This window comes from Belonocnema kinseyi, chromosome 4 (genome assembly GCF_010883055.1).
Source record: "Belonocnema kinseyi isolate 2016_QV_RU_SX_M_011 chromosome 4, B_treatae_v1, whole genome shotgun sequence".
In the NCBI taxonomy this organism is placed as follows: domain Eukaryota; kingdom Metazoa; phylum Arthropoda; class Insecta; order Hymenoptera; family Cynipidae; genus Belonocnema; species Belonocnema kinseyi.
In genome coordinates, this window is record NC_046660.1 from 75,852,638 (window position 1) to 75,867,829 (window position 15,192).

Sequence of the window (15,192 nt, forward strand, 5' to 3'; positions counted from 1 at the left end):
TAATAATGTATGTTCAAACGTAACATCAAGCTTTTCAGGGTTAACATATTTTATGTTTAACTATAGAACAACAATCTGGATGTTTGAAGTTAGCATCTGTAGATATTAAAAAGTTAGATGTTACTATGGAACATGCAGAATGTTTAACTGGAATATGCGAGATATTACATTTGTGGTTATGTCAAATAAGAGCTATAAATATTTGAGGAGTTTACTTATCTCTAGTAATTCAAGGAATTAATTGATAACTTATTTGTTTATTTACAATTAAACTTTAATGTTCTTGCAGGCACGAAAAACATATAAACGGTATAAAATGTCGATCAGATGATACGTGCAGTCAAGTTGAGGTTATGTGTAATATTTTCAATGTAAAATAAAAATAACAACGCGATAAGTAAGCGAAAAACGAATGATATGTAATGTGCAGTTAAGACTCTATCTATTTTAGGTTATTAGAACTCAAATTTGATTTTAAGTTTATAAGCATTTTTTCAAATGTGTTCATTTCAATATAATGATATAAGCTACAATTTAAGATCGTGCTTCCCTTGTGTATGCAGACAGAAGTCGTTATCCAATTTTAATTAAGGATAGCATTACTTTATATTCTTTTGAAATGTTCAAAAATTGTAATATTCTGTAATTGTGATATCGAAAATATAGAACCGACAAATTAATTTAAGAGATTTTAATGCGCAATGCGCGTGCGCTCGCGCGATTTTAACATCTGAATGTGTTTCAGTGTAACATACAAATATTTTTACCAAATTAAAATTATTTCTTGAAAAAAAGATCCTACTCCATCTTCACTCCATTGGGAATCGAACCACAAAACTTCTGATTTCCGGTCAGGTGCTTTCCCAATTAAGCTATTAGAGGGATAATTTTCATTTGAAAATATTATTTTCCATCTTGTCTTTTTAAGACGTTAAGCATTTTCTGTTATTGAAGATTCTTGACTTGGTCGATATTGTGTAGATTTTCTGCCTTCATGGTTGTGAGGGTTGATCTACTGTCGGTAAGGTACAATCTCTGATGATATAGCAGACAAATTTAAAAATAATATTTTTACCCCTAACATCTCAAAAAGATAGTAGATGTTTGGTATGAATATCTGCGTTTTAGGTGGTACAATCTTACCCTTCAAATATCTACATTTAAACATCTATTTTTCTCCGCATATATATATATATATATATATATATATATATATATGTTTGTGTGTGTGTGTGTGTGGTTAGCTTATTCAAGTCATACAAATTTTACTCTTTAGAAAGAGAGTTTATATTTTGAAAACTTTATTCATTATTTAAGAAATTAAGTTTTTCTATAAGAATGCATAATTTATTAAGGACGAAGTTTTTAGACTATCTCTATTAAAATACTATAAATATTTTAAACAATAACAAAAATCAAAATTAGCTTTTTAAAAAAGTTATTATTTTTATTTATTTTGAAAATTGTATGCCTACGTACATAAGAAAAGTTTTTTGTAAAAAAAAATACGTGTCTTATATTTTTCCTTGGAAAACAATACATTCCAGTCCAAAACAGTTATATCGTATCGCTGAGCTATTTTAAAAGTAAAGTCTCAGAAGAGAAATATTTATAAAAAATATTCGTTACAAGATTTACGTGACGGATTTATGAAACTCGTTAGAGTTAACAGATTACCTGATAATGAACAGTGAACTAATTTTTATGTCCAACTGTGTTAGCAGTAACAATATGTCATTCACTACAGTCATTTGTAAATAGACAAAAAAATCATATTGTCCTGTACAACCAATTTGTATGCGTGCTATCTCTTGATTGCAACGCAATCAGTGCCCACGCTTTGGTTTTCCTTTGTCTTTTTTAGAAATTTCTTTCAACGGCTTTTTACCACAGAAAGTGGCACGCAAAGAGACATTTTTTGCGAGCGAGCGAATTTTCCAGGGAATATTAAACAATCCTTTTCACCAAATTTCTTTCACGATATTTTACTTTCATGAATATTCTCTTTTTAATTTTTTGTCAAAACTTGGTATATTCTACTATTTTATTTGATGTATTTAGTTCAAATAACCCAAAAGCATGCATTACTTAGAATTTTCTAGAATATTTTGGAAAATCGGAGGAATTTATATAATTATCTGGAATGCTAAAATAATCAAGCACATGTCAAAATATTCTAAACATTTCTAGATTTTCTAGAATGTTCTATTCTAAAATCTTCCGAACATTTTTCAGGAAAATTTCTTTCAAGGGGTCAGGCATTATTTATTGTCCACGAAATTTTGCAGAACTTCTCATAAATAATTTTATATCTTTTTCAAATGTTTTAGATTTTTCCGAAATACTCTATATTATTCTGAAATATTTCTGCAGTATTCTGTATACTTCTGCAATATTCAGGAATGCACTAGAATGTTCTACAAAATTGTATAAGCTCTAGTCTGTTCCAGAATAGTGCCTTTTATTGCATCCAACAATATTTTAGAAATTCCAGAGTCTTCCTATGACGCATTATTCTGGAATCTTCTAAAATTTTCCGGACTGAATTAATTTTAAATTGAGCAGGCAGTCCATGCTGAAGTCACAGAGTCATTAAAAAAAATTTAATTAGTCAACATGTTTGTTAAAAGTAAGATATTTTTCCAGCCAATATATATATTTTGCTTTTTCCTAGTTCTGATTCAATATTCCGTTTTTTTAAATCAATTGGAGAATTTTAAAAAGTCCAAAATTAATAAAATGGCGATTGTTCTTCTGGAAATATTTGAAGTGAATAATGCAGTGAAACCTTTTGTAAAACCTTTTTTTTTTAGTTCACGAATCAACCTCTTTTTTCAATGAGTGATTTTTCCATATTTCGCTTTTTCAACCAAGTTAAAGTCGCTTTATACTCACTTTTCAAATTAAAAAAAATTGTATTTTTTTAAAAACAAATTATCAAATTATTTTTAAATCCAATTATAGAATCAAACATCATAAGAAGAAATGTATTACAGTGAATGATATGTATATCGATCAGAGATTTATTTGTGTTGAATATTAATAAATTTTAAATATCTTCTTTACCAGTAATTCTAGTTCCAGATAATTCAAGAACACTTTTTTTTTGGCGATTTTTACAGATTTTGAATTTTTTTGGATCCACTCTTAATGATACTCCACTTGCGAATTAGAAAAAAGGTTTTTTAAAATATTTGAAAAGATTTACTAAAAAATTTTTTAAATTATCAAAGTGAACAATTGTCAAATTCAGTAAGAGTTAGGATTAGAAAGAGAACTTTTTTGTTATTTGAGAAACGAAACTTCGCGTTCTTTGACTAAATGACACAAGATGCGAAAACAAATCGAACAGATAAAATAATTTCGCTCGAAGAGTTCTAGAAACAAATGTCTCTTAATACTTTTTATCTTTGCTTTATTAAATTTCTTTTTATAATGTGTATAAAATCTTTCACAATTTTATATTTTCTTAGTTACTTTACTATTTTGTTCGTTTGCCTTTTTTGTACCTTTTGTTAATAAAATTTGCGTCTATTCGATTTTTATGGCATTTCTCCATGCATTTTAAAGCACTGTTTCTAAAACTAACTTTCTTTGCTTCATTACATCAATATTTGCGGAGATATTCAAGATATAATGTGCAACATCACATAAAAAATGAGAAATCCATATTGTGCACGTGCAAAGACGTGAAAATAAAACATACGGTCATTTTCACAGGCGTAGACATTAGGTTTCAAGCTCAGCCTTATTAAAAAGTTTCAGTAATTTCTATTTGTTTCATACTAGGTTTCATAAATATCACCAAATTGAGTTTTTGCACTTTTCAAAGTTCGTATTTTACAGAAAAATTTCTGAAATGTCCCATCAACTTAATGATAAAGAAAATCTCTTCGCCCAGAGTCTTCCGCGTTTTGAATTTAAAAAAGGTAAAATACTCATAGTTAATTTCACAGAAACTGATTCTGCCCAATTTGAAATTAATTCGATGTCTGAACTCTTTTGCAATTTTATAAAATATTCTTCACGAAAAACCTGTTATCGTCAATTTTCGAAAATTCTCTGAGTCTCTAATCTGAATGATAATAGTGTTGGTTTCATTGTTTATTATTCATTATGAAATCTGCATAATTTTTACAAATTCATTCTGATCAAGTATTTTAGATGTTAGTCCAGAAATAATGCTGCTTGAACTGAGCAGCTAAAACTCACTTGACATTTAATAAAAGCCGGAGCTTTATGCCATTTCGTGCTTGACTCACGCGATGGGAGAGCTTGCAGAATTTCAACCCTGTATATTTAGTTCAATATACAATCGCACAATCTTCACCCACGCGCAATGGGGCGAAAAAGTTTCTTTGCTAAAATTGATTTGCGCCCTGCTCAAATTTTTGCTAACAAATTTGGTTAATTTTTAATTTGCTAACAAAGTTGCCTTTTTATCAAAAAATATTTTTAGATAACTTTTAAAATGTTTTCAGATTTATCACAGAGCATCTTATATCTGTATTAAAACTATCTATAAATATTTTACACTGGGATTGAATAATAAATAGAAAGTTATTTATTAATTTGTAAAGAAATTAATTAAAAAAGTTATTTTTGAGGATGAGCAATGTTTGTCTCATTCAATTCCAGAGTTTTAGTATAAAATGTTATATAAATTAACGTTTTGTATCGAGCGATTAAAAATACATGGTTTTTATACGTTTTTAAAGAATTTTTATAAACAAATTGATACGTGGGTTCTTTTTGCAATGAATAGGCTTAATTATTTTACGGAATCAAATAGAAACATTTTTTCGATAATTCTTTGACTAAGAATGTTTTTTCGGAAGACTTTTTGTTATGCTTATTTGCAAATAACCTAAAATCATACAAATTTTACGAAATATCTAATAAATTTGATCAATTTATTAAATAATAATAATAATAAATAAACCAGAATTATTAGTTATTTCAAAAATGTCATAAACCCATTCAGAATTTGGTTCTGTTTCAACGAATAGCTTAACTTTTTAAATAAAATTAGCAAAGAATTTTGTTCCGATGACTTTTTGGTATGATACGCTGCATGATATAAAAGATATTAGAGATATCAGGGGTATCAGATAATCGCTATGATTTAAATTTTGGCTTATTTTCAACGAGTAGGCTTTTTTTACGGAATGCAGTAAAAATAAATTTTTATTTCCCTTTGCTACGATACTTAAATATTTACAAAAATTATTAATGAATAAAAATATTTTTATAAACAAATTTAGAGTTTTTCCACTTATCGACAAATAGGCTTTTTTACATAATCAAGTATTAATATCTTTGCAATAAATCTTGGCCAAAAGAAAAACCTATTCGTTGAGAAATAGAAAAACTATGAATTTGATTGTACACTTTGTATAGATTAATAAAAATTCTAGCAAATTTTTAAGGTATTATAGCATAAAGTAGTAAAAAAGAAATAATTATTTGATTTCGTAAAAAAGTGAGCTTATACCTTGAAAAATACACAAGCTCTGAATTTCGTGTATAAAAATTGTTTGAACAATGGCCAAAAATTTAAACCAATGTACCGTGGGTCATTTGTACTATATATTTAGTTCATTGATTTTATAATGTAAGAAAAATATTTCTAAATTTTATTACACAAAATTTCAAAATCAAAATTCTGTTTTTTATCTTTATTTTCTTAATGACTTTAAAATGGGCGTATTGAATTTATGGGCATATGGCATTAACTCTTCACACATTAGTAGCGTTGAACATCAATTAAAGAAGATATAAATACTTATGTTTGAAGAAACACGAAAATAATCTGTATCTTTTTTATATTTTTCTATGAGGATTAAGATACTCTGTTTCATTAAAAAAGACTAGAAATAAATTTAAGGAAACTACTCATTATAGAAAAATGTGAAAAGAGTGAGAAAAAAATTTCTGGTTTTCTTCAAAAAGGAGTTTAAATGTCGTTATCAAATTAATGAAAATGATAGTAATATTTTTTAATCACCCATCTATACATTATTTTTTTCTAGGAATTAGTTAAGAATACTTTTATACAATTAATTTTTTTTCGGTGATCATGTGATATCAGAGAATGAATGCCTCCAGATGAATAAATAGAGAGTGAAACGGCACTGCAGAAAAATATATCCTCACTCTAAAGTATTTCGTAGCAAACTGATTAGCTTACGATCCTGACAGCCAAGCAGAAAGTCACGTTCCGTCGATTTTATCCGTCTGTGGCACAACGAAACAACTTTTCTGCAAAAGAACGTGCCACATATATTTCGTGACAATTTCTTAAAAACGGAAGAAAAATCCTCGTATCTATAAAAGATTTTTCCATAATGAATTGGACAAAAGTATAAGAATAAATTGATGTATTTTTATGCGTAAAAAATCGCAAATTTTTTGGAAAAACTTAATGTTGACTAATTATGTAGCTGATCTTGTAACGTCCAGCGAACACGAATGCATTTATTTTAATTTTTTTAGTATTAAACTCGATCAGATAAGAAGAAGTTACTAAGTTGAAATTTCTGTTTTTGTAACAAATATATTTTAAAACAAAAAATATTTATTTTGAATGTAAGCACTCATTTCGATTTTCTGTATATTATTTAAAATACCGTGAAACATGCTTTAGAATATTCAGGAAAAAACTTATTTGCTTTAAGTTTGAAACATTTTTAATTTAAATATTATAACTATTATTATGGATTTTATAATATTTGATGTACTTAATTTACTAGTAAATAAGTTAGTAATTTTTATGAATATTTAATTATGATAATAAATAAGATAAAAATAATCAGTAAAATAGTGTTATCTTAATCATTTCACTACACTGCCCTGCAAAAGTTTGAACTCACTTAGAAAAATCGCTTTTTTTATTGTTGTATTTATTGCTTTAAATATCCCGGAGCTCAAAAAAATTCTCTTTAAAAGATTGATTGTTTTCAAAATTCTGTTTAAAAAAAGCCCATAGTGAAACCAATTTGTCTAGTTTTCAAGTAGATATTGCAAAAATAGTGTAAATTTCAATGTCTTTTTAAATTTTCAATAAATTCCGAAATAGTCAACGTTTTTCAATGTTCTTGGGCTCATTTTAAAGCTTTTTTCACCGAATCGCAACAGCTCACGAGTATAAATTGTAAAAAAATTTTTTTCGAATTTCAAGAACTTGAGCATGTAATATAAAAGTTGGAAAAATTGAAATATTATTTTTAGCAACTAAAATATTTTTGTAAAATATATGAAACATATAATCATGAATTTTCTATGTAATTTCCCCAAAATATATATTTATTTAACTTTTATTCTGATTTGCCTACAGATAAGATGTTTTGAAATTTATCCAACTCTTTTATTACAACTTCAACTTCTTGCAATTCGAAAAGAAATTTCTTACGATTTATACTCGTAAGCTGTTTTGAGACGGTGGAAAAAATGCTGCAAAATGAGCTAAAGAACATTGAAAAACTTGGACTATTTCGGAAGTTATTGAAAATTCAAGAAAACATTGAAATTTACACTATTTTGCAATATCTACTTAAAAACTAGACAAATTGGTTTCACCCGGGGCTTATTTTAAATAGAATTTCGAAAACAATGAACATTTTAAAGAGACATTTTTTTAGCTCCGGTATAATTAAAGCGACAAATACAAAAAAAAACGATTTTTCTAAGTGAGTCCAAACTTTTGCAGGCTCACAAATAATATTTGTGCAAATTTTTATATGCATACAATATACTTTTTTCGTCCTGCCGAATGATCTTTTTTGGAGAATTTTAGTTTTTCTGAGAAACGAAGCTTATAGCATTTTTTTAAAAGCAAAACAAAAATAGTTTTCGTTGTTAATCAATCCGTTGAAAATATCAAAAATACTTTTAAATCCGTTCAGAAACCACAAAATCTATCCATTTATGTGGTTATGTTTCCAGTAACTGTATTTGCTTCGGCAATATTATTATTATACCATTAGGATATTTCCCTTTCGAAGTAGACGTAACTCACTCATTGTAGAAGGGAGTTATATGAAGCAGGTTTTTTTTAGTTTGATCTAGAAGTCTATTAAACTTATTGATAATTACTTTTGCTGTAAAATTTTCCTTCTCAGCACTTTTTTAGCATTTGTTCATGATTGAGCGATTTAACCCCACAGTGTGGTGTAAAGATGTTCACGCTTTAGGGGATGATAAATCGTTATTTTGTTAAACAAATGTTTATCTGTGCTTTGTATTAAAAAAAGAAGGATAGATGCATATTATATAATCGCAGTTTTAATTCCTAATTTAAATTTCTTTTCACACTTTATTGACGAAAACCAAAAAAACGAGCCACTTATCCCCATTTTACGATATTTCAAAAGAATTAAGCTTCATTTAACGCTTATTGAACAGTATATTGAATAATAATAAATCGAATTCGTTATTGAATAACTTATATGATTGCATTTCCGATAACAATTAATAAAAAGTTTTGTTTTTGTTTAACTTGACGGTATTCTTCAAAATGATTGAAACCACTTCAAGTTGACGGTGTTCTCATGAATTATCGCTTTTAATTTCGTAGTGCTAATTTAACTTTCGACTACAAATTAACATTCGGACCTTTTTCTTATTTTAGTACAAAAGACTCGGAGAAAATGAGTAATTTAAAGTAATTTTTTTTAAGTTCCACTAAATAAGCGTTTTTAATTAAAATAGTTTCAAACAGCTTTCCTCGATTTTATCGGCTTCAGTCGGTTCTAATTAAATGGTCTTTAAAAAGAGGAAAGAATAATTAAATTACATTTTTTATAAAAAATAGAACACTTGCCATTATTCTAAATGTGCTGATAAGAAACATGTAATTTCAAAAGTGTTTGGAATTGATGAATGAAGATAAAATCATCTTCATGATCATTTTTCCTTCATTAACGTATAAAATTTCATGGGATATTCGCAAATTTCAAAATTAAAGTCTGTATAGTGGAGGAAATAGGGTTTCAAGTAATTAAACTAAAAAAGAAAAAAAGGAAAAGAGCCCCGTAACCAGAATCTCGAACCGCAGTGGCATCGTGGGTCTTGAAAGTTGCGGTGTAACGATTCTCAAGGGAAAAGTTTCGGCTTAGTTGGTTTCGGTCGGCATCTGCTGGAGAAGCAAGTGGAAATTTTTTCCAAATGGAAAAATGTATCATGATTTCATCCGCATCCCTTTATATAAATAAAGCGTTTCAATTATAATTAAATGAAATTTTTTGTTACAGAAATATTCTAGTGAAGAGTAGAGAAATAGAAACAGTGGTCCAAATCGGAACACGTTAACGTCTGTATATTAATTCTCAATGATTCTTATTTTATTTATTTTATAATAAATAAACTGTTCAAATGAAACTTTTTAAGAATATTGCTTTTCATCGCCAAAAAATAAATTGACGTAAAGTTTCTGTAAAAAAACAATGCAGGTATGATCAAGGAATATAAATAATTAGTTCACGATTACGGTTCCTTGTTATAAATAAATTAAATCGACAAGTATCCTTAGACGAGGAGCGCAAAGGCACAGAAAAATTGTTCGTTGATTAAAAGTGCTCCAGTTTAATGTAGAAATAATACTCTTAACAAATTATTACTAAATGAGGGCAATTAATATTGTTATAAACATTGTAATAAACAAATAGTAAGCTTTTGTAGTTCATAACAAATCAATTAGGAATATTTCTTTAAGTGATTAATAATCTCAAAATATTCTGAAAATAAAATCCTTATTATTGTTATTAACATAAATTATTTTAAAAATTTAGAAATTATTCCATAATTGTAGTGGCTACTAACAAATGATCAAATAAATATTCTACTGTTACTATATTTCACACAAAAAATCGGGGTTTTCCCATGCAGCGAATCTAAGAATTATTAAAATGTAAATCATAAATAAATTAATTCAAATTAAAAATACTTTTGTTTCAGATGGTGTTTATAACTTACGTTATTTTCAATTCTTTATGAGGAGAAAAACCTTTACCTTTACAAAAATTTGAAAACATATGTGACTATATTAAGTTTTTGATAACAATAACAATTACGATTAAATGAATGGTAATCCTCAGAAGTTGTTTATAAATATTATTATTGAAGTAAGACATATTTAAAGCTTATAAATAATAATTATTATTAATCAATATCAAACATGTTTTGAAACTGATTTTATGAGAAAAATAATATAAGCTACGCAAATGATACAAAAATTTGTTATATGTTCTTTAAAACGGTCATAAAAATAATCATTGTTAATATTTGGTATTAGTTCCTTACGATGCTTATTAAAATCGTTATAGAAATAACCATTGTTAATATTAGTTTTCAGTTGCTTAATATGCTCAGCGATAATAAGAAATATTTTCAAAAGGTTTTATTTTTCTATTTCATTAGTTTTCATAATAAATAACATAAGTCTGAATGCAAGAAAATAATTTACAAACCATGCTATTTAGTATTTAATCCTGAGCGTATCCGAAAAAATCGAAATCGTTTGAGAGTTTTAAAACCTGGGCAATTTTGAAGAGTAAATTCCTGATTGGGACAAATGCGAACTGTTCCAGTATCGCAGTATTACTTATGCATTTTGTTTAAAACCAAATAAATGTTAGTTTTTTCATAGTTAATTATTTCTCTACTGTATTTTTTGAAATTTCCTAAAGAATTTAAGTGAAAACATAACTCTCTAAGGCAGTGTCCATTTCATTTCGGCCTACCTTCTTGCTCGCTTCTTGCTCTACTTCTACTTCCAAAGTTTCCCCTACGCAGCTGAGGGACCTCCAAGACGTTAATAATTTAGAAATATTATATTCAGAAACTACACCTAACACATTCTCAGATATGTTAATTGCCTTCAAAAGGCGAATGTACGAAAATTAAGACACATGTGGGAAAACGCAGTTACGTATCACCTAATTTTCAGTTCCCTTTTACGGAATTTTCTATAATAAATTGTAACTTTAGAAAAATTTATTTAAGCAATGTTTTGTTTTTATTAGTGACACTCATTGTTTTAACATTTAAAAGTTGATAGATTTATAATCGAATAATTTTAAATTCAATTTGTAAAAATAAATTAATCAATAAATGATCTAATAATACTTCAAAATTTTAATGGTGCTAAATTAAAATAGTTTCTAAAAACAGGGTATCTATCGACTAGGGATACTGAAAAAACGGGAATTTGTGGGAAATTTGGTACACCATAAACAAGGCGTTAAGCATTCATTTTTTATTAATAACAGAAATTTCCAATTCAAATATTATCTTTTTTTAAAATATTAAAAATTAGAAATCTCTCCCAATTAATAAAAATGCAAGTGTAAAATATTCAATTTTGAAAACGAATGAAGTACTTGGTGTTATATAAGAAAAGTGAAAAATAAAATTTTTGTCCTTGCAATAAGTTAAATTTACATACATAAAACGAGAATCTGAAAATTACGCAAAATTCAGAAAAAGAAATATATGTACTTTTTTCCATTCTCTGCCTTTGAAAATCTCTAAACTTTTTTGAAATGAAACTGCCAACGTAATGCTTTTATTTTTTTTTAATTGTCCTTAAAGAAACCTGGAATTTTTTGAAAACACAACTAATTTTCAACTTATTAACGCAAATAACATATCGTTAGAATTTCTGAAAAAATCCTAACTTTTTTCATGACAATATTTCTAAACTACTGATAGCAAAATTAGTTACAGATGTTCCAATATTATATGGTGAAAAAATACATTTTTTACTTAAAATATTATTTGTTTTAAGAAAGTTTTGTACGATTTTCCACAATTTTACGATTTTTCATGTTATATTGCAAGACAGTTAAATAAAAGCAATCTAATAATGATGAAATTTCTTCTTCAGATTATATTGTTAATATTGTAAACTTATGCATTAATCAGACATTTTTCGACAGAAAAATTAGATTTTCGTTGTTAATTTTTTAAGTTATGAACTTTATCCTAATTCGAGCAAAATTCGTAATATATTAATTGATCTCATGTTCTTTTAAACAAATTTTGTAAACACATGCATTATTCGGGCATTTGTCGACAAAAAAATGATTTATTTCAATGCCAGTTCTTTCATGATGGTTTCAGTAAAATTCATAACTTTGTATAAATTTTATGGCATTTTAAACAGACTTAATGCAGAAATGCATCATTGTATAATCAGTCAACGGAAAAAATCTTTTTTGTTCATTTCGAGCTATTCAATTGCGATACTCACAATAAATTCAGCAACATTCACGATTAGTTGAAAATTTCATGATTTTCGAAAAAGATCTAATAACTATTAATGATAATTTTATGAACACTTACACTTCGTTGATAAATTGTATAATGTTTTAAACAAATTTAAGAAACATATGCATTATTTGGGTATTCTCGAAGAAAATTCCTTTTTAAATCCCAGTCTTTCAAGTTTCAGTTTCTCATTACTTTGATTCTCTTAATAAGGCTGCAGCTTCAGGATCGAGTAGAATAATCTTTTTCTTTAAATGCAAAAATACAAATACCCAAATATTACATTTGTTTTTTTTTTCATCATATCTTTTTATGCCTACAAAACCGTAAAGCCTAATGTTAAAATCAGGCTGGACATTTGTCTTAGAAATCTTATGATATTTTTCTTTTAATTTTTCTTAGTCTAAATTTGTCAATATTTGTGGGATTTACGTTATTTTGAACGGAAAAATTTTTTTCCACATTGTAGCGATTCCACACCTGCGTTAAGGGAAGCTGCCAAGTAGGAGTGGGTCATTAAAAAAAACAAGGGATTACACAGTCATCTTCAATTTATTTTTACGTTAATTGTTATTAATAATATTTATTGTCACTCAAAAATACATTTGAGTTTGCCTTATGGGCAACAAAGTAAGCTTCAGGATGCTGTTAGCTGTAATTTTCTGCGATTTGTCTTTTACGAGTACACCAGACACTCAGTTAAGCCATTCGTAGGTTAGTAATTCCTAGAAAAATTGGCTTACGCAGTTTCTCAGTGCGCAGGATACTCACGTGCGTATATTGCTCAATATTATGTATTCTAATTGGAAAGTGTTAAGACGGTCCTGACTGTTTACGTTTTGATACTCCCGATTCAGCAACAAGACCACTTTTAGACAACCCCGATACTGTGGCTAAACCGAGACTTGGGTATTTTTAGAAAAAAATGTAGAGCCCTTTTGGAGGATCTTTCGTAAAGTGAACTACTAACAGAAACTTAACTTTTACAATTACTTCTGGCAATATCTAAACATGTTTCCCCTATAACTCACTGTAGCAAAATTTGCGATTCTGTTTGCAGATTACAATAGGGATTACGGATTAGGCTCGATGAGGCCTCCGGGTGAGCCGTCAAACGCGTTGAGTCAAGGCGCCGCTTCCACTCCTGAGGTATATCTCTCGCTCTTCCTCGCCCTCTTATCCTGTGCACTACTTCCGGCCTTCAGGAGGTGATTCTTGCGTCAGGGATGGAGCTTCCAGGTAGCGTATGTTAAAAAATGTAAGTTTCAAAAATGAGAATCTGGCGCCTTCGAAATAACGACTACCCTCCTGGTCGTCATTTTCCATTCAACAGAGACGATGGTCGCCGGGTTAGAAAACGTGAAAAAGAGAGTTTGTGCTAAATTATTTTCGTACCAAGACTAAACACTAAACTATAAGTATACTGATTACATATGTAAGTACTTTTAGGCTGTAATGACCTGAAAAATGGTCTCTGTATTCATAATAACTATAGAGATATTTACTGTCAAAATGTTTCCTGCTGTAAAAATGTAGGGAGCGTCTAGTCACCCTGAAAAATTAGTGGAGATCGAAAAAGGAGATGGATTAGTCATCCTGACATTTCGGAATGACTTGCAAATCTTATACAAGTATTCGAATCCTTTTTCCGAATTTAGGGGCGATGAAACACTTTAAATAATATAAAAGGACATTTTTAGGAATTTATTTTAAGTTCAGATAGAAGTTTAGATTTATTGTTGAATTCAAATTATAGAACCAAGGTTTATTTGTCTTAGTTTGATAGATAAAATAGATCTTGAATTATGTTTCAACAAAAAAATAAGTGCACTGACTGTTTATAATTACAAAAATTATATTTAAAATATCTTTTATTTTTGAAATTATTACTTACCCAGATTTTTCAAACTAAAATACTTAGAAATTGTAAAAAATGCGGATTCTTCGCAGTTAGATATTCTATAACTGAGAAAAATTTAAAATTATGCCCTCCTAAATAATAAGCATTTAAAATGGAAAATAAATTTGATCATACACAAATTGACCATTTTCAAAACGTTGGAAATTACATCATTTTTAATTCAATCTACTTTGGTATAGCACATTGCCTTATTTATAACTCATGATATTTTACAGTTTAAAATTCAAGGATTTTGAAAACTCAATGTCGAAATTTTCAAAAAATTATCTCTAATTGATTTTAAATTTAGGACAAACAAAATTTAGTAAATGTAAACAAAAATTTTTAAATTGCATACTTCGCAAATGAAATAGATTAAAAATACAACTGTTTTGATCAGGAACTATATTTAAAATTCAAAAATTTTAAATGCCTATAAAAAGTGTGTTTTTAGTGAACTCAACCCAAACTTTTGTTTTTTTCTAATTAAGTTTCCGTGAAATCTCATGATCATTTTAATACCGAAATAAAAAAAAAAGTATTCGGAAGGATTTTAAAATAAACAAAACTCCTGGTTTTTCTGTTGAGATATGCATACTTGCAAGGAAAATATACATTCCATGGAAATTTCTCTTTTTTATGGATTTTTGATATAAAGTTGCCTTAATAAGAATTTTGGTTTCGTAAAGTTACCGCAAAATTTAGAATAAACAAATTTTTATCACTTATACTTTGCGAGATATAGTGATCAGACATTATTTTTTCTTAAACGTTTTTCAGGGAACTCGATTAAATAGAATTTGTGAAAAATTCTTTTCGTTCTATATGGATCTATACGTATTCTTATTAAATAAAAATTTTTCATAACAAAGTGAAAAAGGACCATGACTTCCAAAATTTAAGCAATAAAGCATTTAAATTTTTCTTAGAATTATGGGAAATTTCCCATGCCTAAACTCATAGTCCGGCCTTCTTAGACAAAGTATGCTCTGAAAAGAAGAAAATTTAAGAAAAATATATATTTC

At 27.7% G+C, this 15,192-nt stretch overlaps 1 protein-coding gene across 1 annotated transcript in view; it reads left to right on the forward strand.

The window, feature by feature from the left end:
* The window catches only part of LOC117170965 (lachesin-like), a 266,217-nt gene extending 252,738 nt beyond the window's left edge, over positions 1 to 13,479 (forward strand). Inside the window, exon 11 of the mRNA XM_033358007.1 lies at positions 13,328 to 13,479. Coding sequence (XP_033213898.1) covers positions 13,328 to 13,479 — 152 coding nt within the window. The remainder of the gene's footprint in view (positions 1 to 13,327) is intronic.
* Positions 13,480 to 15,192: the final 1,713 nt, after the last annotated feature.